At 39.6% G+C, this 27,128-nt stretch overlaps 1 protein-coding gene across 22 annotated transcripts in view; it reads left to right on the top strand.

The window, feature by feature from the left end:
- Nucleotides 1-27,128, top strand: part of raraa (retinoic acid receptor, alpha a) — a 580,457-nt gene that overhangs the window by 527,895 nt on the left and 25,434 nt on the right. For all 22 annotated transcript variants that reach the window (XM_043674897.1, XM_043674912.1, XM_043674905.1 and 19 more), the window contains 2 exons: nt 5,969-6,110; nt 25,895-26,055. In XM_043674897.1, the coding sequence (XP_043530832.1) occupies nt 5,969-6,110; nt 25,895-26,055 (303 nt within the window). The remainder of the gene's footprint in view (nt 1-5,968; nt 6,111-25,894; nt 26,056-27,128) is intronic.

Below are 27,128 nucleotides of genomic sequence, written 5' to 3'. Positions count from 1 at the left end.
TTAAAAGATATTTGGGTAAGTGCATGAATTGGAGGGGTATGAGTCAGGCACAGACAGGTGAGACCAGTTTAGTTTGCAGTTATATGTTTGATTGGACTGAAGGTCAGTTTCCATAATGTATCACTCTGTCACGTACAAAAAATACCGTATATGCTCATATACAGGTCGAGTTTTAAAGACCTTTTTTGAGCTGAAATTATTGGGTTGACTTATACACAAGGTATTGTTTTAAGGGGAAGAAATTTATGCTTGGCATGAGTTAACAAATAGACAAACAAGAACCAGCTTGCTATATAAAATAGCAATATTATCTTGAATATTAGCAACGTTAAACAAAGTAACATGGCCCCAGCTTGTACAAAGTGCTAAAACAATTAAAGTATTTTCATACGATGTAGGTGATATCTGCTATGGTTGAGTAAAGGACACATCGTGAAGAAAAACATTTGTACTTAAGTCTTGATTGTCATTTGCATTTCATCTTTGAATATTAGATTAGATTCCCTACAGTGTGGAAACAGGCCATTCGGCCTAACCCGTCCACACCGACCCTCCAAAGAGCAACCCATCGAGACCCATTTCCCTCTGAATGGTGCACCTGACACTATTGGCAATTTGGCATGGCCAATTCACCTAACCTGCACATCTTTGGATTGTGGGAGGAAACCGGAGCACCCGGAGGAAACCCACGCAGACACTGGGAGAATGTGAAAACTCCACACAGACAGTCACCCAAGGCTGGAATCAAACCTGGGAACCTGGTGCTGTGGGGCAGCAGTGCTAACCACTGAGCCACCGTGCTGCCCTCAAATAGTAATAAGTTTTTTAAGTACTAGCGAGAGAAAGACAATAACAAACAATTCAATATCCATGTGGTCATTTAAAATGGGAAACTTACGTTCCAGGCAGCCCCCTGGTCCTTGAACATTCTCTGTAATATGTTCGCGCTGGTAAATTACGGGTAACTGAAACTGCGGAAACTGACTCCGTGGATTACAGTAATTCTGAAAACCTGGAGTAGATTATGATGGCTGGCAGACCAGAAGACCCTGAACAGAGCAGTACGGCCAGCAGACTGGAAAGCCGGAGTGGAGCGCAACAGGCAGGCGTATGGATTTATAAATATTGATGTATAACTGTGAAGAACTAGAGTCAACTTATACACGAGGTATGTGGAAAATACAAGATTTTTTGGCCAAAAATAAGGGGTCTACTTGTACATGAGTATATATGGTATTAGGACAGATGATCAAAAGCTTAGTTGAAGAGAGATGCTTTGAGGAGTATTTTAATGAAGAAGAGAAAAAGGCGGCTTTAAAGAGCAAATTCTGGAGCTTGCCAAAGGAAAGTCAGAAATGCACAAAAGCTAGAATTGAACGATAGCAAAAATCTTGAAGGGAAAATGCTCAGTTATTCCGTTGGCTGCTCTCATGCATATTAATAATCAATTCAAACCTCCTGAGGCTGAGTTGTCAAGTTTTCATTTATAAGTAAAAGCAGGACATGGTATCCCATTGCCTTCAATATTGAACTTCCAGTAGGTCTTCATTGAGAACAGTGGGAGAGGTACAGAGCAATTAGTGCATACAGACCCCAGGTGTATGTTTCAGTGTTGCTTGTCAAGAACAACCTTCAGTGCAATATGAAAGCCTTTTGAAACAGTACATGTGTAGAGATCATGGTTCCACCAGACCCAGGTTATGATGTTCATTTACAGCACTATTTAGCAGACAAAATAGAATGAGCAGAGTTCTTACCCACTGACATTCAAGCACTATTTCATTCTTTAAATATAATCAATGTAATAAAAATACTTTGCTAAATTGAGTCAGTTCAGAAAAGTTTCTAGGCAGCCCTGAAATCACTCGGCTAAGCTTATATTTTACACCTAGCTGTTATATTGCAGTCACTACAAGGATAAACAAATCAATTTCACTTCCAAGCTATACCTGTACACACCACGCCCCACTATGAAACTAAACTCCAGCACATCAGCACGGTATAGTATAACCAGTTTGTTTAATCTGAAACTCAATAGTGAGCTGTCTACCTCAGCATTGGCATTGGGAAAAACAACTTCTTAACTCAGAAAATAAACTCTTTTTCTGTTTAGCCTGTCACCCTTTCATTATCCTCTCTTTTAAGAGCTTCCTTAAAACCACCTTGAATCTATCTTTTAGATCCCTTGCTAGTCACTCCTTAATTTGCCATCCAATTTTCATCATGCCTGTATGAAGCAGCTGTGGATCTGTTCCCCTACCAAGAGCTCCATAAATGTACGTGTTTATTTACATGTCATTTGATGCTTGGAATTGTATTATATGCTTAATTTATATTGATTTTGTATATTTGTGCCTTGATAAACTTCCAAATCAGACTCCGTTACTTTGTATTTGAAAACAAACACTGTTTATTTAACTTATTTAAATTAACCAACGCATATGAACTTACCAGACAAGTGCAAGTTAACCAGCCCAGTGCAGTCAGTTGGAGGTTTGCATGCATGTAGAGAAAAAGGTCATAGGTCTGTCAACAGGAGCTGCCCTCAACTTGAGGAGGAACTTCTAAACCTGGTATCAGGTTGGCAAACGGTATCAGTGCTACTCACTTAATTTCAGGAGGGTGTTCTAATTGCAACTCATAAATTATTGAAGAGGATAAAAGACCAAAAGGATAAGAGAATGAAATTTATCACTCTGAATGGCAAAATGCCAGAATGTTATAGAAATTTGGGAAGACATGTTTTTTTCCTTCTTAAAACTTGCCAATGTCCTCTCTGAAGATGCAAGTAAGGAAGTATTTGCATGCCATTTTCCATTCAGTTGAGGTGCATAATCTTTTCAAGGAACTTACTGCTTTTCTTTTCAAAATCTATTTCTTGTTACACTCATTTGCTCTTCCAGTGATCTACCCATTGGTCTTAAGTGACTTTATTTGGATATTTGTTACAGTGAAGGCCAGTGGCCTTACAGTTCTTAGTTTTTGTTTAGTGTGCTTTCCCACGGTCAAAGCACTTGGGATTAACATAAACAGAGCATGCTATTTTAGCTGAAATAAGTTGCGGTAAGATGTTTGTGAGCCAGAAATGCGTGATAAGTTTCACTTATAAATTTTGTTTTTCTGTCTGTACGCACTTGTACTACAGGGTGGCACAGTGGCTCAGTGATTAGCACTGCTGCCTCACAGCGTCAGGGACCTGGGTTCAATTCCATCCTGAGGCTTCTGTTTGTGTGGAGTTTGCACATTCTCCCCATGTCTGCATTTGTTACCTCCAGATGCTCCAGTTTCCTGCCACAGTCCAAGGAAATGCAAGTTAGGAAGATTGGCCATGCTAAATTAAATTGCCCGTTGTGTCCAGGGATGTGCAGGCTAGTTGGGTTAGCCATGGGAAATGCAGGGTTACAGGGATAGGACAGGGGGGATGGGTCTGGTTGGTATGCTCTTCGGAGGGTCGGTGTAGAATTGATGGGCCAAATGGCCTGCCTCGACACTGTAGGAACTCTATGTTTATCTCTACTTGTGACAGAGCAAAAATAGTGGGCAATCTTTATACGTTGTCCATAGTGAGGGCTACTCAGTAACAGATATGTCATCCCCTGTGGGATAATCTTTCTATTCTGTTATCATGACAGGAACCAACACATGAATGAGAGGCATCCTTTTGAAGTTTAAGATGAACACATCCCACATATTCCAACTCTCGAGCTTGTATATGTAGATTTTGCACATGGGATATGAACAACTCTGGCTAGACCAGCATTTGCAGCATAGTCAGTCAAGTTGTTGTGGATGTAGAATCAAATACAGGCCAGACCAGGTGAGGATGGCAGATTTCCGTCCTTAAATCTCAGTACTGAACCTGATATTGGTTTGCAACAGGGAGTTACCTGGTTGCCATTTATTGAATTCAAATTTCACCATCTGAATGGGTGTGATTCAAACCCATGTCGCTGAACGTTAGACAGGGACTAGTAGTCCAGCTACATTCCCACGCTGCATATAGCTTGCCAAACGTTGCTGACCAGAGTGTCAGTCAAGATCAGCACTTCAGGGTATTCATTCGAGAAAAGGTTGCTCTTTTGATTTTGCTCCTCATGAGGAGCGTTACTTGGATAGAGGGGTCAAAGACAAGGTAGCTCTTGGAAACTACCCTTTCAACTTCGTCCATGCCTCCACTTGCCCCCGAAATGGGTATATGGTGAGGTCATGCGTTAAATCATTAAAGATATATGTTCTACAATGTAGCACTTGATAGACAACCTGTAGCTCTCTCCTTTTCACTGTTTTGGCCAGAGAGGACTTAAAATGCAGATAGAATGTACAAATTGGGAACTGTAAATTCAGTCTTCTCTGTCTAGACCTAGAATCTCCATATAAGCCCCTCTAAATTTTACCTTTCCTTAAAATCACTCTTTTAAAATCTGTCTGTGAACTACATTTTTACCCCAAAATATGTTTTTTTTTGTGTTTCAATGTCCAAGTTTTGCTTGACAGCACTCCAGTAACGTGCTTTTGAATGTTTTACTATGTTAAAAAATAATGAGTAATAATGCTAAGCATGATCTTTTTTAAGTAAGTAACATCGTTCTTAAAACCACAGGTTTTGAATGAGAATGTGTAGAAGAGAATAAGACAGGAACTGGCACTAAACTTGGTAGTGAAAGGGGAGTAAATATCTATTTAAGTAAATGTTTCTGCCATAATTTAGTGATTTTCAGCTGACTACTTACAGTGGTACCTTACCTGACTGGTTTACAAATGCAGAGGAGCAGGTTAGGTGATCTGTTGCTCAAATAACCTAACTTTTGAGGTGTGCAATTTCCTCAATCTTATCTGCACCACTTATGATTTCTGACATTTACTATATCAAATCTCAAGTTTTATTCCTGTGAGTTTGAAGGTGAATGCCAGGAGCCTTCCAGATGTAAGGGGCTGTCAGAATTGATCCAGCCAACATCCATTCAGATACACTCCAAGCAGTAGTCGCAGGGTAAACATCTGGAAGTAGTGCCTCGGTCAGTTTTCCCTTCACTTTCGATTATATGTGCTGAGAAAAATATCTGTATGAATTAGACAAGCATGCAACCTGTCCTAAAGTTCTTTGCTTTTTTTTCACCTGGAGGTGAGGAAGAGCTTTCTAAGATGTGTTTTGAGATCATCCCTCCGTATCTGATCTTCTGAGCAATTGTAAGACCAAGCCTACGTTCTGTCTCACAGTGATATAAATTCATTTGACACAAAGTTTGGATCCAGCTCCCTTGTATTTTCTTTCATTGTTTAATATTTCCTTAATTTTCGCCTCCTTGTTAGGATTAAGCTCCATGTGCAATGGTTCCTAGCAAGAACATTTTCCAGGTGATCCATTCTGTACGTGGAACATAAAACAGTGAATATGAATGTGAAATTTGACCATCGAGAGCTTCAAAGCCAAGCATGATCCTGTGCTATTTTGTCATTGAGTAATTCTAACTCAATGTAATCTGGAATTAAATGCTTGCCAAATGATGACCATGTAACCACTGTTGATTGTTATGAAAACCCATCTGGTTTACTAATGTTCTTTAGGGAAGGAATTCTGCTATCTTTGCCTGATCTATCCTGCTAGTGACTCCAGATCACAGCAATATGGTTGACTCTTAACTGCTCTCTGGACAATTAGGTGTGAAAAAGAATGGCTGCATTCCATGAAAAAAATAAAGAAAACGTGCTGTCCGGTACACAGTGATTGGGAGAGGATACCCTGGCCACTTTTGTTTTCACGATCCCAGTCTGCTGAGGCCAGATGTCATGTTCTTAATATAACTGGCTGAAAACAAATAACAAATAGAGCGGGGACTGCAGCTGTGAGCTTTTGTTGTCATTATTAGTTGGACCATTGAGTTTTTTTTTGTGTCTGGTAATGCAGTTTTAGAGTTTACATGTCTATTTTCAATGTGAGTTCCATATTTTCCCCCTGTGTTTTGTGCAGGGTTTTTTCAGAAGAAGCATTCAAAAGAACATGGTGTATACGTGCCACAGAGATAAGAACTGCATCATCAACAAAGTCACTCGAAATCGATGCCAGTATTGCCGGCTGCAGAAGTGCCTGGAAGTTGGCATGTCCAAGGAATGTAAGTCTCTCTGAATTGATCATATTACACATGCGTTTCTGAACATTGCATATTTCTTATTACTGTCAGCCTAGTGAGATGCAGAATGAACGAGTTCTACTTGGGATAGTCAGAAGTTTACACAACTTTGACCATGTTGTGAGATGTATTATTCATATTTTGTTGCCAAATTCTACTTAACACTTCTGTCTCTCCATCTCACTCTTCATCTTTCAGACCACCCATGTTAAAACTCACCACTTAAACCAAGCTTTGGATCATCTCTTCTAAAAATTCTTCCAGAATTTTGCCTGATCAGTGCTTTGCTTTATTACATGCCCTAAACCCAGGGACTCTAAACACACAACTGTAGCTCTTCATTGCCACTATCACTAAGGTCCGCTAACTCTACTCACACTGGAACTAGAGTCTGCATCTTCCCTAATCTACACCCCTCCATGTCTCACCAGGTTGTGCATTATTTACTAACTCTCTTCTAGGACCTCCATACTGTTTCTTTCAAGTTGAACTATCCACTGTAGAGGAAAGGTTATAATGAAAGAAGTTAATTTAGTGAAGTCAGCACTAGTGGGAAATCATTTTTAAGTATTGAGAGAATTCCATGGGAACAATGATGCTAAATCCTCAGCACTGGCAGTTCTTCCCATGCCTGCCTACAGCTTACATAGAAACCTCTTACCTTCATTTGTGTAACACTAATTTGTGACAGGTTGCAACATGTTGCTCTAAGAAATCCTAATAGATTTAGGCATTTTGAAGAGCATCATCCAGACAGATTCTGGCAGAACTGAACTATGACAGAAATTAAATTAGCTTTACCTGAAGAAGTCTAAAATGTCTTTACACAAATTGATCCCTGCCTTACAAGCATTTTAGCATGTGTCAAAAATATAAAGGAACTATATATACCATTAGCCCAATCCATTATGAATACATTTGAATTTTTACACAAGTGTTTGATTTGGGAAATGGGCTGATTATTTGCTTCCACCACGATCTCTTCTGTAGAATGCATACTAATGAACAACTCCTATTGTTCCAACTGAGAATTATCTTTTCAGTCATCACCATCAGAACATGCTATCTGGTTATTTGTCTCATTGCTGTTGTGGGATGTTGCTGATTTGTCTGTAAGGTGAGTGTCTGGCTTTCAAAAGCAATTTATTGTGAAGTTTCTTGAGGATGATTTTCCTGTATTACCCAAAGATTTCATGACAAACTCTGGAATTTTGTGGGGCTTACATTTTGCTTAAGACAAATGTGCTGACCTAGTTGTGTTGAATTAACGCATGTGAGTCATGCATTAAACACAGCTCAGGCTTAACATCAGGTTCCCACGCTCACTTGGCCTCCTAAATTAGTAAATTAATTCATCCTATCCTATTAAACCAAATATTGACCTTTTTTTAAAAAAACTAAAGAAAATCTTATAAAAGTTGTCATAGGAATGACACATAATGATATGTTGCACATGTACAAAAACATGGCTTCCAAGTTTGGTATTGGGGTCCAATAACATTCAGTTGAACCAGGTGGTAGAGTAAATATGGCAAAGTAATGCACACATTGTTTAGGTTGGATCTGAATATGGTGTACTTCACATGGCAGCCATTTCACTGGGTTAAAGCAGCAATATAAATGCAAGTTGTTGTTTATGGAAACAGAGCTCAGTAAGTTGTAGAAATAATAATTGCATTAAGTTAAAATCTTCATATTTTGGGAACCCTCTCCTGATATGTTTTAAGGGGTAGGAATTGTTAGACCTATTACACTGTCAAATGTAACTCCACCTAACTAACTTCTTGCATTAACTCCCCTTCACTTGCTCATTTGCATCCTGCACCGATTTATGCTGTAGGCTTAAATGGTCTTCCGTGATAAGTTCCCTGTTGGTGCAAAGAAAATAAAATAACAACAGAAAAAGTGGAAATAACTCAATATAATCCCAGAATCTGTAGAATGGTAAGCAGGGCTAATATTTCAGTTCAGTAACTTGTAAAGGCCTTCCTTCTTAATCCTAACTTTCTCATTTTTAACTGGTGTGTAATAGTTTTTGAACCATTTGTCATTATGAATGGTTTATTTGTGATTGTCTTCATTAACTTTAAAATTTAATTTGGATCCTTCTTCCCAATTAAAACAAGGAAAAATCTTTCCATGCCATGAATGGAATGGGTGTAGAAAAACATTTGTGGTAACAAAGCATTTTTATGTCAGAAGGCGGCTGTAGAGCATTGCGGAAAGTCTTGTCTTTAATTTCTTAAATTCAGCGAGAGTAATTTTCAGAAATGCATTTTACAGTAATACCAGGGGTCAATGGAAAAAGAGCTAAAATAATACTTAAGTGCAACTGATTAACTTGATGTGACATTTGACTCCCTGTCAGAAATAATCAAGAAAACTGTTTACTGAATTCTAGGATAGTTTTCAAGGAGGCAAGCTAACCTTCAATTGTAGATTATGTAGTTTTAGCGTGTATGTGTTACTACATGCTTGTGATGAAAAACATAAAATTTTACTTCGCTATAAATCCAACAAAATTGTACAATGAAAAGAGGTTGGCCTGCTCATGGTTTTTTAAATATTTCTTTTGAACTGATGTTTGTCCCAATTTTCCCCATGTACTTCTATCCTGAAGGCACTGACTCCCACTGTGCCATTCTCTGCATAAGGCTCGGCAGTACGTGCAGCAGACTGTTTGATTAAAGAAGGCATCGGATTTGATGACTCCTACATCTCTCAAAATCTTTTCAGCAAGAGTCACAGGCATGAGTTGGATCAAGCATTCTTTGTCCAACCCTCATGCAAGGCCGTGAGGCCAATTGTTGCATTCAGTTTATAGAGCAATCAGAGCAGGAATTGCAGCTCGCTGGCGATACTTTCTGTCACTTTTCAGATGTTAGTTGCAGGTTATGTCTAATGTTGGATTTAGGATTTGATTTAGGCTGTTGAGTTATGGAAGTTGTACCTTCTTAATTTGGATCTTATGGATCTTAATTTTTATACAAAGTTTTGAAAACTTGATTTTCTAAATTAGAAAAAACAAGAAGGAGCTCTTTTGTTATCTTCACGTTGGATGTATTCTAACTTAAATGATTTCAGGGCTGTTAAAGTGAATGCCTTCACTTGTCTTCAGCACTTTTGAGTTGAGGGGGAGGAATGGACAAATCAGCTGATGGTACTGTGCTGATCTCCATCCAGTTACATTGATTACGAATGTTTGTGTGCAGAACTGGATTGAGCTTCAGTATAATACCTGTAATAATTGAATATGCTACTGACACTTATTGGCTTTTACATGAAGAGATGTGCTAAGGGACCTCTGATGATTACGAAGCAATCTCCATGTTTGATTCAGAGCAAGAGGAGAAAAATGAACAAGAAATAAATTGTGCCTTCTTTAATCAAACAGTCTGCTGCACGTACTGCCGAGCCTTATGCAAAGAATGGCACAGTGGGAGTCAGTGCCTTCAGGATAGAAGTACATGGGGAAAATTGGGACAAACATCAGTTCAAAAGAAATATTTAAAAAACCATGAGCAGGCCAACCTCTTTTCATTGTACAATTTTGTTGGATTTCAAAAATCACAGTAGAAAAGGTATGCATGCCTTGGTGAGTAACTTGTGCAGATTTATGAAAGTGCAACAACTTTGTAAATAAGTGAAGAGTAAAGGAGAACTTTGGAATGACTTGAGTTTATATAATGGGCCGGCTCCTGACTGTCCACAATCCGTTTAAGAAGGAGAGAAAAGCTGCTTTCTCAAGAAGCGATGCTATCAGAAAACAAACACATTTCTGTTTCACTGGCTTCCACCTAGCTTCAGGCAGGTCAGAGAGCACTTCGATCTCAAGCCAGATGGTTCATAGAAGACTGTGTTTGGTGGAAATAGTTCACATCACCATGTATTGAGGCACTGCTGAGGACAAATGTACAAGTGTAACTCTGTCTACTGGGTTTCTCCAACGCAGCTGCAAGAGCTAAGTTTTGAAACACAATCCCACCCATGGCATGGTGAGTGAGGCAATCACACAATCCTCTCTTGTGGCAGACTGACATTATTACTCTGAGAACTGAACATCTCTTGAATTTTTTTGCGTGTGTGAATATGTGATCTGCAGCGACTGAACAGCAGCAGTTATTTAGTAGACATGAACTTTTCATAAATTTTATGTGGGTGTTTGCATGGGAAGTTCCCATCATTCAACCACTTTAAAAAAACAGCTAGAGGGCAGCAGAGTAAGCAACCATGTTTATCCTTAACCAATCATACTGAAGAATTGTTGGTAAACCATGTAAAATCAGAACCATCAATGGTGTGTCAGAATATTTAACCTAGCATTACATTGGTTGCAGAAAATTATATAAAGAGAGGGAAGGAAAAGATCACAAGGAAAAAAATTATAAAACAACTTAAACAATGATTAAGGTCTGATGAGATTCCATGATTGTTTACAATTTGTTTCCAAAGGCAGAGAGGTTCTTTGATAATAACTAAGATTTACCATGACATTGGAATTTTACTTAGGCTGGCATGGATGAGTCCTAAGGCTGAGATCCTCCATTTTTAAAAATATTTATTTCAGGGAATGTAGACTTTGCCTTCACATTGCTCTTGAGAACATGTGTTGAGCTGGCTTCTTGAACTGCTGCTTCCATTTGATGTAGACATCCTCACAGTACTGCTGTGGAGGTTGGGGGGTATTGGGTATGAAGGTTGGAATTGCAAGATTTTGACTCAGCAACAGTGAAGATATGGTAATATGTTTCCAAGTCAGGATGTTGAAGCATGGAGAACTTTCATGTGGTGGTGTTCCTATGAATCTGCTTCCCTTTGGGGAGGTGATGGCCTCAGTATTATCATGAGATTATTAACTGCTGTTTGACTCTTAACTGCCTTATGCATAGTCAGCAGTGCCCACATTCTGTGAATGAATAAAAGGAAACAGCTGGAGGTTACGTTTTAGCTACCCCTTGATCACCATCTCTGCTCCCAAATTACCTCAGATCGAGGTAAATGGAGACCCTTCCTACCCTCCCACCCCCCACAACCTGGCAGGTGTCCCCAGATTGGCCTTTTCTTTTGCCTGTCAAAAAAGCCAGGCATCAAGTTGGTGTTGAGTTGAAGCTCTTTATCTTCCATTTATTGACTGCTTAAGGGCCCTAATTCTGGTGAGTTTGGAGATTCCCTAGTGAGTCTTCTTGCCCAACACATAATTGCTGAAGTTGGCGAGTATCTCTCCAGACCCAACTCACCTAATTCTGTGGCATGTAACTTACCTCCTGACTTCCCAGAACCTGTCCACAAGGTACAAGTCAAGAAAGTAATGCAGTACTCATTACTTGACTGGCATCCAATCACCACTCTCAACATTCACTTTCTCATAACCACATGACACACAGTGGTAGCAGTGTGTTCCATCTACAAGATATACTGCATCAGCTCACCATTCTTCCGTGTGCAGCACCTTCCAAACCATAAGTCTTTACCGCATAGAATGACAAGAGCAGCAGGTGTGCAGGAACATCACTAGCTACAGATTTCACTCCGCATACCGTTCTGTCTTGGAACCATTTGCTATTCCTTCATTGTCACTGAGTTAAAAATCCTGGAACTCCCTTCATAACAATACAGTACCTGCATCCATGGACTGCTGTAATTTAAAAGGAATTGCCACCAGCTTTGCAACACCAGTTTGGAAGGGAAAATAAATTGGGCCTTGCCAGTGATGTCCACATCCCATGTCTAAGTAAGAAAAAAAAATAACAACCGATACTAGCAAAAGATCTATTTTGATCACTTCATCTTAGGACAATGAGAAGCACAAGACATTGGAATTTGGGACTTCCACATGAATTGCAGTGCATGTTATTGTACAGTAACTAACTACCAGCAACAGGGGACATTAGATTGTGCCAGGAGTTACAGCACTGTCATTAAAAGATCCTGCCCCAGATTCACTCTCAAAATTACTAGTGTAGTAATTTGATACCCAAAACATAACATAAAAAAATTCAAATCAATCTGGACCAAAGGAAAATACTGCGGAATGCTGGAAGTCTGAAGTAAATACAGGAAACTTTGGAGAAATGCAACATGGTTGGCAGCATCTGTGGTGAGAGAAACAGAATTAACATTTTGATTTATTTACATGGCTTCTTGCTTCACAGATGCTGCCAAACCTGCTGAGTTTATCCACCATTTTCTGTTTTTAAATCAACTTGGAACCTGGCTTTTTGTCCTGAAGATATTTGTTTAAAACCAGACCAAGGTGAAGTACCGAATGTGGCCTTTACCATCTGGCAGGTCCACACAAAATGAACTTGTTAAGCATAGACACATGCTTAATTCATCAAAAGTTGGTGTTGACACTACCTTAGAGACCATTGGAAGGCCAAATTGCCATCTTATTAATTTAAGTAAAAGCAGACTTGAGTGACAAATTATGTATGTCACTCTTGTTTTTACCTCAGTTCTCTTTTCCGTTAAACAATTAAAAATAGAATTTTGGCTCGTAAGGGAGGTGGAACTATATGACAGTGGTGCACTAAGAAATGGCTATCCTGAAGTCAGTACTGAAACAAACTGTTGGACCATGATTGGGGTTTATTCTGTGTCTAATCATGACCAAGAGTGCTCAATATTAGAAACTTCTACACCAACATTCTTCAAGTTGATGAAACTAAAGTTCTCTTTATTTAAAATGTAGGTCTTATTGAGAGAACTGCGTTATCCTCCTTGTAAATATGTACTTAATATACACCGTCAGCATTGGTTAGTCCCAATTCTACATGTCTGACCCTGTAACATTGAATGTTACAAACATACCGCTACCACGTCTGGGAGTGTCTGACAACAGGCTTTCTGCAAATGCCAAAGCAAATAACCGCTGTAGACTTTTAGGTTTTCAACCAAAAACATAGACAGTTTTTGGGTGTGGTAGGCATGACTGAGCAGGATCATGTCTGCCGCTGGTGTAGCAGAAGGGTTGGTGGAAAGATAAACTCACCTGCGGTGATTTGCGCAAAAAGCGGTTTCCCTTTGAGACTGCAGGACATGAGAAGAATTAGCTGCATTTAATAAGTTCTCATTTGAGGTCAGTTGATTCGCTATGACATGGAAAAATAAGGTTGGAGTTTGAGCACATAACTCTGGTTATCACTGTGTTGCAGAGGGGTGTTTATTCTGTCTCCTGCCAGGGAGTGGTTGATGCCTAATTTGTCTTCCATCACCCAACATTAGTCATCCTCAACTTGAGAAACACAAAGTGCTCATGCAAGTGGCTATTTTTGAGAAAATCCGCTTTCATGCGCCTCTTTCAAATATATCCTTTCAACATTGACTCCTGTAATTCCTGCTTGATAATACCTGGATCAGTGATCATTTACAAGGGTGGCACTTGTCAGATTAGGATGAATCAGTGGAACATACAGCTTCAACAGGCACTCATGATTCTTAAAACTGATGCAGGACTAGTTAAATAATGCATTTCTGCATTCAAAAGGAATATGTGTAGCAAGAAAAACAGTCAAAGAATCTGAAAACAGAGCTCAGCTGAAGAAAACCACAACTGGCCCAAAAGCATTAACAAGTATGTCACATAGACTGAAAGATTCATTAAGAATGGTGTTGTGGGGTCCACTGAGCAGCTTAATACAACTTGCCAGTTCAGTCAACAGACCTCATCTTATTGGATCCACAAATGCTACTTGAGCTTAGGACAGAAATAAAAATAGTTACACTGAGATTTACTGGTGGATTTTTGTCCACTTTATGACATAGATCAGGTTATATATTCTAAGATAGCAGACACGTATTACTTGAAATTGGGAGCAAAGGCAATAAAAGTTAAAATATTTAGTAAAAATAACATAAAGACGAAGGTAAAAAAAATTGTTCGAGGTAAAAGCTTTAAGCAGTCGGGTTTCTGGGGGAGCCGAATCTTCATACTTCCAACCACAGTAATTGAAATGGTATTAAAAAGATATTATCTGTGGAGTTTCTTTCCATGATTCTCCTGCTGTACAGTAAATGATTCTGTATCATCTATAATGGCAGGTTGTCATTTCTACATATAACAATGAGTTATTAAAATTTAAAATATATTACATTTCAGAAAGCAAAATACTTTGTACATTTTTTAACTGAAAGCTTTAAGATGGATTTCATGTATTTCTACTTCTGACACACAGTTCCACATGCTTCAAGCACATACTGGGTAGTTGGGTGCAGAGGTCAGCACTCCCAGTGAGATTTTCCATTCATTAATTTTAACAGACAGAAAATCCTGCAAGGCATGTTGACCTCTGCCTCTGAATTCCCAAAGTGCACCATCAGCATGTGAAGCTGTGCGCCAGGAGTGAAAATTCATAAGGCTTACTCTAAAGGGTGGTTGCTGTGAATTGTGCATGTACAGTAACTGCATTTATCAAGGTGCTACACAATGAACTAGGGTGGTAATTTTGGTCTATGATCTTTAATAACAAGCTTGAACAATACTTGTCAAGCCTAACTTTTATTGAATTCCAAAATCATGCAGCTTTTTTTGTAAAGTTCATTTTCAGGCTTTACATCTTGTTTTAATATTGCTATTAAAATTAGAAATGAAATACACTACAGGGAATGAGTCTGTAGGGAGAATTACGTTATTCATCACGAGGAATGATCTGCTCTGTCCTGACCCTTGTGTTATAAGATGGGCAAATATGCCTGAAGGTGCAGTGTTTCTGCAGTAATAAAGAATTACCTCCATTTTTGGTGGAACCATTTATCACAAGTATTGCATATTTGCACAGTTAACATATAAACATTCTGGCATTATCATAAATGACCAGATATTTTGGAACCTGGAAGGGAAGATCTGTCAGGAGAAACAAGGGATTGTTCCTGTTCCTTGGCCCATTGATAACCTGCAAGTAGATTTCCAAATAGACTTATCTGGACAAGTAGACCAACGTCTTTCACTGATCAGCTGCGACGTTTTGAACTGTACGCGCTTCAGTGGTACATCATCATAGCCATATCGATGTGGACTTGGATATGCGAGGGTGTATCTTTGGAAAGTGTTCCGTATTTGCCAAATAAAAATTGTACATATGTGCACTCATAGCAACATGACTTAGACTCTCCTAACATGGTCATAACTTTGCACGCTTTGATCATCAGAAGGAGCTCACTATTATCCCGAGGCAGTGTCCCCTTAGTTATGTTTTAGTTTTTTCTCTCTGATCAGATTGTTTTGACAATGATTTCCTCTGGAACTTACAAAGAAAATACTGACTTGTGAGTGAAATGACATTTGGTTCCAGCTTGGGCAACAGCCTTGCCAGGTGTTCTGAGACCTTAAAAAAACATAGTGGCTCTGTTTCTGGATGAAATATTCATACTTTGTTTGCATGGTAAAATGTCAACTTTTAAATAATTAGCAAGTCATTTGTGTGACAATAAAAGTTAAATACCTCATCATTTGAATGACTTGTTTTAGTTTCATGAAGGAAACATTAACTGAGGTAAACTTCTTGTCTGGACTAGCATTGCAGGTAACTCACTGTTCCTTTTTGTATGAGGTATTTGCATTTTCCTTTGTTAGCTGGCTTTTTTTGTAAACTGATCTCAAGCTGAAAACAGAATCCATGAACTCCTGGCAAGATTATTTAAACGCTAGCACGCTAACATTTGCTGGACAAATATAGAACAACAGATGTCAAAAAGTGTAAGCTTAGTACAGTCCTAGACATTCACGCAAGAACAAAATATGTCTTTTTTTTAAGCCACTTCAGCACATGAATTTGTGCTGCTGTCTGTTAATATGTTGTTGGACGTTGCTTGGACTATACATATTATTTCAAAAATCAAGCAAAGTGATTTTAAATGGCTTTATGATCTGCATCTCTTTCATCTTTGGGTGTCATTAGCTAAAGACCTTTTTGTCGAAGACAGAGTTGAGGGGGGAGTTGAGGAACAGAGGCAGAACCAGTACAAAAGTAGACAGATCATGCTGAATATATTACTCTACATGAGTTATGGAAATGTTTCATTCTTCCTGGTTTCTTCTTTTAAATTTTCTGCCCTTCTCTGTTGGCGGCACTGATTCATGCCGAGTTTGTTTACATGGGCACAAACTGTCCCCTGGTTCTTCACTCAAATAGCCATTTTTTAATCTGTGAGCCTGGAAAGTGAGCTGCAGGACACTACTCTACCATGAAAGACATCAAGGCTAAGCCCAATTCTGTCCTGACTCAAGATATGCACACATCTGTCTGCACAGTCTTTTCAATCAGGGATCACTGACCGAGATCAGAAGAGTGAACTGCAGTTTGTTTTCCCTCTCCTAAACCCAGCGGCTCTGACACCAGCGGACGCTGTGTCCATCAGTACCCAGCTGAGATAAGCTAACCATTTGTATCTGAGGAGTTGATACCAAGACTTTCTAATCTGTATAACTCTGTCGGCCATTCACCCACCAGAATTAATGATTTATTGGTGGTGAAATTTGTGTTTTACCATTAGAAAAAGGTCAGATCCAATAGTTTGACGTTCTGCATGTTATCAATAAACTTGATTCAATCGTGGGTCCACTATTGTCTATGGTTATTGTATGAAATTTGAATTCAGCTTTCTTTAAGTTTTAAATTTTTCATAATACTCATTAGCTTACAAAGTATTTTCACAAATTTCAGGTCTTGTGAATGTTGTCCACTAGTATATTTGCACACATACTGCAGCAACAACGTGAATCAAGACCATCAATCAGCCATTCTATCAGTTCATTCTGAACTACTTCCTTATAAAAAAAACTTGCAAAAGAAAAGTCAACTAAATAGCTTAACAGCACAAGTGATGACAAAAGTCAGAGACTTTTTACTTTTTTGTGAACTTAGTTTTGATGACTTTGATATTATTGGAGTGAAAAATTATTATGCTTACACTCTTATGTTGACCACCACTTATTGAGATTGGAATGGGGTCATCAGTGCTGTTGTCTGCCTATGGACATGGTTATGTAATACTTCTGGTAGACAATATTGTCACTTTTTCCTGCAGGATCAAAGGCACTCCCATCCGTTATGTACCTAAGATACCTTATTTGCTGCCACCTTTTCAAAAAAAGTGAGCAAATAGTTTTTTTGCCATATTGTACCAGAGATGTCCTGTTTTGCTTCATCCAAGCATGTCTTATTGGGTAGCACTCAAGCCTTTGATCCATGAGGTAATAGGTTCAAGGCTCATTCCACAGAAAAATCAAACCTGACACTCCATTGCATTACTGAGGGGGCACTGCATTGTTGGAGATGAGACATTAACTGAGACCCATCTGTCTGCTCTGTTGGATGACTCTCTTTTGAAGAAGAGCATTGACACTATTCTCAATGGTCTGGCTGTATCCAGACCATTGAGAATGAGGTTATCCCATTTTTATAGGGTTGCAGTTTGTGTCCTTTTGCTGTGTGCAAAATTGGCTACATTATTAATAGGAAGCACACCTCAAAAGTACTTCATTGGTTGTAACTAATCTGTAATTGAAGATGCTGGATGTAGGTTTACTCTGTGAGCTGGATGGTTCATTGTCAGATGTTTCATCACCATACTAGGTAACATCATCAGTGAGCCTCCAGATGAAGCACAGATGGTATGGCCCGACTTCTATTTATGTGTTTAGGTTTCGTTGGGTTGGTGATGCCATTTCCTGTGGTGAAGTCGTTTCCTGTTCTTTTTCTCAGGAGGTGGTAAGTGGGATCCAAGTCAATGTGTTTGTTTATAGAGTTCCAGTTGGAATGCCATGCTTCTAGGAATTCTCGTGCATGTCTCAGTTTGGCTTCTCCTAGGATGGATGTGTTGTCCCAGTTGAAGTGGTGTCCTTCCTCATTTGTATGTAAGTGTGAGTGTGAGTGGATCATGTCCTTTTGTGGTTAGTTGATGTTCATGTATCCTGCTGGCTAGTTTTCTGCCTGTTTGTCCAATGTAGTGTTTGTTACAGTTCTTTCAAGGTATTTTATCCACGACGTTAGTTTTGCTTGTTGACTGTACAGGGTCTTTCAAGTTCATTAGCTGCTGTTTTAGTGTGTTGGTGGGTTTGTGGTCTACCATGATGCCAAGAGGTCTGAGTGGTCAGGCAGTCATTTCTGACATGTCGTTGATGTAGGGAAGAGTGACTAGGGTTTTTGGACATGTTTTATCTGCTTGTTTGGGTTTGTTGCTGTTTGAATACACTGTATAGATTATTTTCCTCTGCTTTTCGTAGTTCGTGTGCTGCAGTGTGTGGTGGCTCATTGAAATAATATTCTAAAGCAACTTCATTCATTGGTGTTGGGGTGATTCCAACCAGAAATCTATCAACAAATACATTGACTTGGATCCCATTTACCACTCCCTGAAGAAAGGAACAGGAAATGACATTGTCAACCCAAGGAAAACTAAACACATAAGTAGAAGGCATACCATACCACCAATGCTTGATCCGGAGGCCCAAGGATGATGTTACCTAGTATGGTGACAAAACGTCTAAAAATGAACGTTCCACCTCAGCGAGCAAACCTACATCCAGAACCTCAACCTGAGCTACAAATCTTATCAAAACTCGCTAACTGAAGTTGCTGTACCTAGGTACATTTGCCCCCTAAAAAGGTGCTATATGTGGCAACTTACAAACTTTGCACTGTACTCAGTTGAGTACATATGACAATAAAGCTAATTCAGTTCAATTCAATAAAGCACTTTGAGATGCCTTGTCATGGTGAAAAGTGCTGTATAAATGCAAGTACTTTACTTTCTCTTCAACAAGAAAAAACTGGATTGTGTTCATTGGACCATAAGAACTCAAGACAATTATGTTCAGTTTAATGTCATAGAGTCAGTGTGGGCAATAATAACCTGAAGCCTTTTTTGAGAGCGAAGGATCACTCTAAGTACAGTATGAATAGAATTTTGATGTATAAGAGATAATGCAGTTTGTAAGGCATATTGTTCAGCATAGCCTCTGGCTAGATTGGATCTTATATGATGAACACTATTGCTTTATAATTATTGACCTGGCATGAGAGGCCAGGACCGTTGTAATTCGAAATAAAGATGCAGCGGTGTTTGACTGTATCAATTTATACAGTCCTGCAAAGAGTCACTCCCTAATTATCTTCTAGTTCAGATTTTATTTTGTAATGTAAGAGATCTTTGTTACCTCAGCCAATGTGCTGAATGAAACCATAATTCAAAAAAATGATAGTTGCTATGGTTCTGTGTGTTTATTTAATGACTTATGTAAGGTTTCCTCTTTCTGATGTTGCGTGGCATGGTTTCCTCTGCAAGGAAATGCATATATGAGCTGCATAGACAAGAAGAAACAAAGTTCAATTTCTAGACTCATCTTGCTGCCCAAACAGGAACGTATGAACATTTGTGTAAGGTACAAGAAAGTTGTCCATTAGAAAGGCATCTCAGCAGAAGAAATTTGTGCAATGTCAAAAACAGCATAAATTATACAATCCCTGCAGTATGGAAACAAGTCCACACCGACCCTCTGAAGAGAATACCACCCAGATTCATTCCCCTACCCTATTACTCTACATTTACCCCTGACTACTACACCTAATTTACAGATCCCTGAACACTGTGCAATTTAGCATGGTCAATTCACCTAACCTATATATCTTTGAATTGTGGGAGGAAACTGGAGCACCTGGAGGAAATCCACACAGGCACAGGGAAAATGTGCAAACTCCACACAGACAGTTGTCCACAGGTTGGAATTGAACCCGGGTCCCTGATGCCGTGAGGTAGCAGTGCTAACCACAGGCATTGTGTTAGTTGTGAGTAATAAATGTTTCACTGCGTAAGTGAGGATGTTTTGTCTAATTGAATAAACTGTGGTTTCAATTACATCTCACTTTAGTAACCTGTCAACATTTGGTTCAAATGCAAGTGTCATTGTACGACTGTTATATGATTTTATTATTTTTCAGTGTTTGCAGTTACTGGCAAAACTAATTCTAATTTTAGCAATAATTACTGAGTTTTGCTGCCTACTCCGTTAAACATAAGTGACCATTCACCCGTAACAGAATTATAATTTGGGTTTTGCTGCATTTCAACACAAAGGTACGTAATTGCCTGTGAAACCTTTTGCTGTCCCTGCCACCTCTCAGTGTGCTTCTCCCCAATTTTTGCCTAATTTCTACATGATTCTTGCTAGGATGCAGAACTACGGACGCGACCAGCCTCCTCAGTGCCTTGACAATATTGATGAGCCTAAGGAGTGAGTTTAATAGCTATTTAGCCTGGGGGATTATTGCAATATTTGGTCCTGTCCTTTCTCAACATTCACACTTTGCAATAGAAGTCCCAGTCAGCAATAGGGATTTTTCTGCTCCCTACCTCCTAAGGGTTGGTGATACTAGTTAGTGGTGTTGTGTTCATTCAGGAGTCCTGAGTTACTGTGGCAAAGTGCTCTTTTCTTTTGCGTGTTATCATCTGGAGCTACGGACAGTAATAGTAAAGGCTCCAACTTCCTTGCCATCACAGGACTGACCAGGAATTTTTCTCACACTTACTGCATGTTTTTGGTATGTATTGAGAGGATTTGGAGGTATAAGCACATCAGTGATTTTGGCCCGTTTATAAATGCATCTTCCTTGGCTATCACCTTCTGGCATAAGCCTTCACCTCAGAGCTTCTGCATCAGAGGTATGGATGTCTATCACTCTGTCACAGGACTCCCGTGGGGGACCACTCCGAGCACCTCAGATACTATCACATTGGCTTTATCAGCTCAACCTTCAAAGACATTTATTGTGCTGTTTTAAACTATAATTCGTTATTGTGAAGCTTTATGTTTGCAGTTTCCCTAGCACTTGAATTCCAGATCCTACACATGCAATCAAAAGACAATGATAGTTCCCTGTTATCAGACGGAAAAAAATAACCCATATTGCCTTTTAGTGCCCTTCTGCAGCTTCTTCTGCCTGGCGAAGTTGTGGCTTTGATCAGTTACCTAGCTTAAAGAATGAAAGAGGTTAACTTGCCAACATATTCTCAGACGTTTCATCACATAACTTCCTACCTGCAACTGCCCACCCCATATTCCTGCCATTGGTTACTGAACATATGTATCTACCAATCCAAAAGTGAATAGGCTTTTTCTTTACATGATTGAATGGTTCTTCAATTGTAGCTAACAGTGATTTTCTCTATATCTGTATTTTTATAATAAATAACCAAGAGTTTCTTTGTAATGGAGCCATCTTTGTGGAAAAGGCACTGATTGTGGAAAATCCAGTCGTGCCTATGTATTAAGAGCATTGCCAGAGGAGTAGAATGAGCAGTGTGATGTGACTCAAAATCCTGCATTTTATTATCAAGAATGGCTTGTTATCCATCTAACACAACAAAGACTCAGTGCCGCCTATTGGATTGCCTGTTTGGGATCCCCAGTTATATAACTGTAGAGTGAACTTGATTTAATTCCTGAATAGTATGAACACCATGAAATGGTCTTACAGTCATACAGCACTAAGGCAGACCCTTCGGTCCAACTAGTTCCTGCCATACATAATCCCAAACAAAACTAGTCCCACCTACCTGGCTCATATCCCTCCAAACCTTTCCTATTCATGTACTTATCCAAATTTCTTCTAAACGTTGTAATTATGCCCGCATCCACCACTTCCTCAGGAAGTTCATTCCACACACAAACCACCCTCTGTGTAAAAACTTTGTCCCCCATGTCTTTTTTATTTGAAAAACAGGATTGTGGAACCTGGTTTTATAATTGTTTTCTGACTCATTATTTTGAAAGAAGGTATAATTGGGTATTTAGAGTCACATGTCCCAGTTACTTTCATCCTCCTGTTTTTGTCCTGGTGATCTTCGAATGCAATGCTGGTAAACATTGGGGAGTTGTACCACTGGCTCATGCCACTTGAGAGTCCTATTCTCAAGTATATATTGCATTTGCATATTTTCCAACATTTATGCGGCTTGTTATGAGAGTATACATTTGAATATTGTAGCAAGATCCATGGTTTAAGTTCATTATTGTTACCGTTCTTAGTTGTAATCCTGTTTTATCATGTTTGAACTTAGAACATTCTTGCTGTATTGGCTGAGGAAGGTTTCAATGCCAGTGCATGGATATTTGTGCCTGTGTGTGCTGATACCTTGCTGTCATGTTACTTTGTTCATGTGTCTGCTGTAGGTGCACTCCAGTTAATTTACCTCTTCCTGGTAACCTGTAATGAAAACCAAGCGCTGCTCATGACCTTTGAGTGTCCTGACAAAATCCAGCACACAATTCCACTGAGAAAACATCAGCACCACTGGGAAGCATTTTGGGAAGCATGTAACCATAGAGACTCAAATCTAAGTAGAATGTACTGATTCAAATGGCTGCTAAGTGCCATCTTCTGTCAATATCTTCAACTGAAGAGCATGGATCATTTGTTCCTTTATTAGAAAGTGAAAAGCTTGCTTTTTTTTTTACAAATAATTGAGATCCAGGTCAAGTCTTTAGACTAACCTCCAACATTGGGTTTTCCCAATTGGGCTGTGACATTTCTTGTGTTCTCCATTGTAAGGGCTGGTCACTACTTCAGTAAACACCTTCCTTGGGAATCTTCAGCATTACCTGCTGGCCTCATTTGAGGCTGCTGTGGAAAATATAGCCAATGGTGTCTGGTTCACCGTTTACAAATTGTTGAGGGAAATGCTCCAAAATAGGCATTCACACTTTCTTGCGTCGTCTATTACAATACACTATTTACTTACAAAACCAAGCCGTACAATGCTGATTTTTCTTTCTAGAGGAATTGTAACTGTGTAACCACAGTAAATTGCTGACAGTCCTTGTATCTGTGATAATACAGCAGAATATTTACTAGGACAATAGTGGATTGAGCCTGGTGTTATGTTCATATGATGGGGTTAGGGTCCAGGTTCAGTATTCATGACTATGTTTATCCAAATGAATGGAGTATGTTTGTATTCCATTCAGGGATCTGAAACATGCACCACCAGTGATGTCTCTTGACATATGTGTTCCTGTCACTTAATTGTCACTTCTAAATTGCCATATTACTGAAATACAATAATCTTCGGTTTGGAATGAATGTATTTTCTACCTTTTATGCAGTCTTAACAAAACGAGATGGCCTTTTCAAACTTTGGACATTCAGCTCGCAAAATTCAGCTCCAGACTCGCCAGCGAAAATGTAAACATACCCAGACTTAGTGACACACTGTCTCTGAGGAACAAAAAAAAATGATATGGCAAAGAGGTTATTTGCTTAAGAGGAATTACCGTATTAGTACAAGATGATAGATCTCTCTGTAGAGTTATACCCTTGAAGATATAAGATCAGGCTGTGCTCATTATCGGTCAATTTAATTTGATCTTCGCAATGATTGACGACATGGTGCAGCTGCAATTTTCTCTCCCTAAATTTTCCGCTCTCTTTTTTTCTTTTCCCTACCCTGTTATTGAATTCACACAGTAGACATGAGTGATTATGTGCGCAGTCTAATAGTTTCGTAATGAGCTCATTCTTTTGTGAATCGTGCTGCACAGCTTTGGATTCTGGCTGTCGTTTTTCAGTTAAAATAATAATTAGATTTTGGAGCCAGCACACCAGGCTCACCACCCTACTTCATTGTAATTCCCCATTCGTGGACCTCCCAGAGACCAGCCTTGTGAATTAATTGTTATTTTACTTTAGCTGTATGCTCTTGGCAGCATCCACATGATTCTCCTGTCACCAAGGGCATATTTCAGTGTAAGAATGTCAAACTCCGAGGCTGCTCCTGCACCCTAGATCTAAAATTATATAGGTCACAAAGCAGCAAAACGCAAGAGTCTGTACAATGCTTGAGGATCCAATGAATATAATGGCAAACCCTCAAGGAAAAGGTGCCCCTATCTTTCCGATAGGAAGGAGACCAGAATTGCACGCAATATTCCAACAGTGGCCTAACCAAAGTCCTGTACAGCCGCAACATGACCTCCCAACTCCTGTACTCAATACTCTGACCAATAAAAGAAAGCACACCAAACACCTTCTTCACTTTCCTATCTACCTGCGACTCCACTTTCAAGAAGCTATGAACCTGCATTCCAAGGTCTCTTTGTTCAGCAACACTCCCTAGGACCTTACCATTAAGTGTATAAGTCCTGCTAAGATTTGCTTTCCCAAAATGCAGCACCTCGCATTTATCTGAATTAAACTCCATCTGCCACTTCTCAGCCCACTTGGTTCATCTGATCAAGATCCTGTTGTAATCTGAGGTAACCCTCTTCGCTGTCCACTAACCTCCAATTATGGTGTCGTCTGCAAGCTTACTAACTGTACCTCTTATGTTCGCATCCAAATCATTTATGTAAATGACAAAAAGTAGAAGCTCCAGCACCGATCCTTGTGGCACTCCACTGGTCACAGGCGTCCAGTCTGAAAACCAACCCTCCACCACCACTCTCTGTCTTTGAGCCCGTTCTGTATCCAAATGGCTGGTTCTCCCTGTATTCCGTGAGATCTAACCTTGCTAACCAGTCTCCCATGGGGAACCTTGTCGAATGCCTTACTGAAGTCTATATAGATCACATCTACCATTCTGCCCTCTTTGTTACTTCTTCACGCACAAAGCCATGTTGACGATCCCTAATCAGTCCTTGCCTTTCCAAATACATGTACATCCTGTCCCTCTGGATTACCTCCAACAACTTGCCCACCATCGACGTCAGTCTCACTGGTCTATAGTTCCCTGACTTGTCCTTACTAACCTTCTTAAACAGTGGCACCACGTTAGCCAACTTCCAGTCTTCCAGCACCTCACCTGTGACTATTTATGATACAAGTATCTCAGCAAGAGGCCCAGCAATCACTTCTCTCGCTTCCCACATAGTTCTAGGGTACAGCTGATCAGGTCCTGGGGAGTTATCCACCTTTATGCGTTTCAAGACTTCCAGCACTTCCTCCTCTGTAATATGGACATTTTGCAAGGTGTCACCATCTATTTCCCTACAGTCCATATCTTCCATATCCTTTTCCACAGTAAATACTGATGCAAAATACTCGTTTAGTAACTCCCCCATTTTCTGCGGCTCCACACAAAGGCCGCCTTGCTGTTCTTTGAGAAGCCCTATTCTCTCCCTAGTTACTCTTTTGTCCTTAATGTATTTGTAAAAACTCTTTGGATTCTCTTTAACTCTATTTGCCAAAGCTATCTCATGTCTCCTTTTTGCCCTCCTGATTTCCCTCTTAAGTATACTCCTACTGCCTTTATACTCTTATAAGGATTCACTCGATCTATCCTGTCTATACCTTATATATGCTTCCTTCCTTTTCTTACGAAACCCTCAATTCTTTTTAGTCATCCAGCATTCCCTATGCCTACCTGCCTTTCTTTTCATCCTACCAGGAGTATACTTTCTCTGGATTCTCGTTATCTCATTCCTGACTTTGAATTCCTGCTAGAATTGTCTACTATTTATGTAACTTTCTTCGATTTTTGTTGTGTCTCCTTCTCCAGAAATTGCCTCCTGCAGCATTCCATTGTTTAAGTTAACAAGTTTGGATCTGTGCTGTAACCCTAGATCATCACATCGCTGCCCCATCACTAACTGCTTGGGGAGGTGGTTAGGATGGGGGACTGCGAGTTCATTTACTGTGTCCGAAAGCTAAATTAGTTTGGAAGGTCTAACAAAAGTGTAACCAAAATTTTTCACACGTCATCAAGAGCTAGAAATCCTGAATGTGAAATCCTGGATCCTTAACCAACAATTTTCTTCTTCTGCCACTTACCAGCTGTGCGAAACGACAGGAACAAGAAGAAGAAAGACACCCCCAAGCAGGAGTGCTCTGAAAGCTACACAATCACACCTGAGACTGAGGATCTAATAGAGAAAGTACGGAAAGCCCACCAGGAAACCTTCCCAGCTCTGTGTCAGCTTGGCAAATACACTACTGTAAGTATCAGTGATAAGTGTATTCCAATAAATATTCCAGATACCATTGCTAAATGTACCAAGTAAGATTTTTGCATTGAAAACATTAATGTAAGAATAACATCAATAACCATTGTGTGGATTAAAGGCAGGGGTTGAGGAGGAAGGAAGCAGTAGGTGGAGATGGAGCACAGGGAAAGAGAACAACAGTTGGGCAAACAAAAAAATGGAGAATGGTAAGCCGGGGCAAAAGGAAAGGTGCCAATGGGCACCGTCACAGGATGAAAATGAGTTGACTGTGGTGAAAGCAGCCCCTCTCCTGACATGGACTGCTGTGTGGAGATGAGTAAAGGACATAGAAGAAGGTGCTCATGTCCTGAAATTATCGAACTGGGAACTGCGGCCCACTGTCTGTTAAACAGGGATTGGAACCTTCTTCTCCAGGATTTGTGGTTTACACAAGATGTTTGCGAAGCCTCCCCTGTCTGTCTCATTCTGATCCAAGAAAAGACATCTCTCCACTGCCACCATCTGTTCCACGTGCAATGGGAGAACAATTGCTACTTTAGTTGAGGTACTAGAGACTGATAAAAATCCATGAAGCTATACTGGTATCACTGTCTTGAAAGAAGGGGAGGTAACTGGCGGATGAAGGACGGTAAAAATGGGTTATGGGCATTGAATAAATACACAGCCCATTCATGTCCAGTTTATATGTATGGTAAAATCAAATACATTTAGACCAGTTCTACATACAGTAGGACTGATTTAAAGTTACAATTCAGGTTATTATTTGTTTTGAACCAGTATAGCTACAAACCTGTCTATGCAAATGCAAGCCTAGATCAATAAGGCAAGATCACAGTGAGAGCTAGCATTAAGTCCAGACTATTGATTAGTCATGAAGAATCTAACTGGTGCAATAAATATTTGGAGGTACTGAGTAATAATAGGTGGTTTACAGAAATAACCTGTAAAACCTTTTACTTTAAATATCAACATTAAATATATGTTGGCAGGGATTCTTCAGATCTTACTAAGATCTGCCAAGAATCAGATCCTTTCAACACACTTTGGAAAAAAACAAAGAGTTC

The sequence above is a fragment of the Chiloscyllium plagiosum genome, chromosome 33 (assembly GCF_004010195.1).
Source record: "Chiloscyllium plagiosum isolate BGI_BamShark_2017 chromosome 33, ASM401019v2, whole genome shotgun sequence".
Lineage (NCBI taxonomy): Eukaryota > Metazoa > Chordata > Chondrichthyes > Orectolobiformes > Hemiscylliidae > Chiloscyllium > Chiloscyllium plagiosum.
This window is presented reverse-complemented; position numbering and strand designations above follow the sequence as displayed.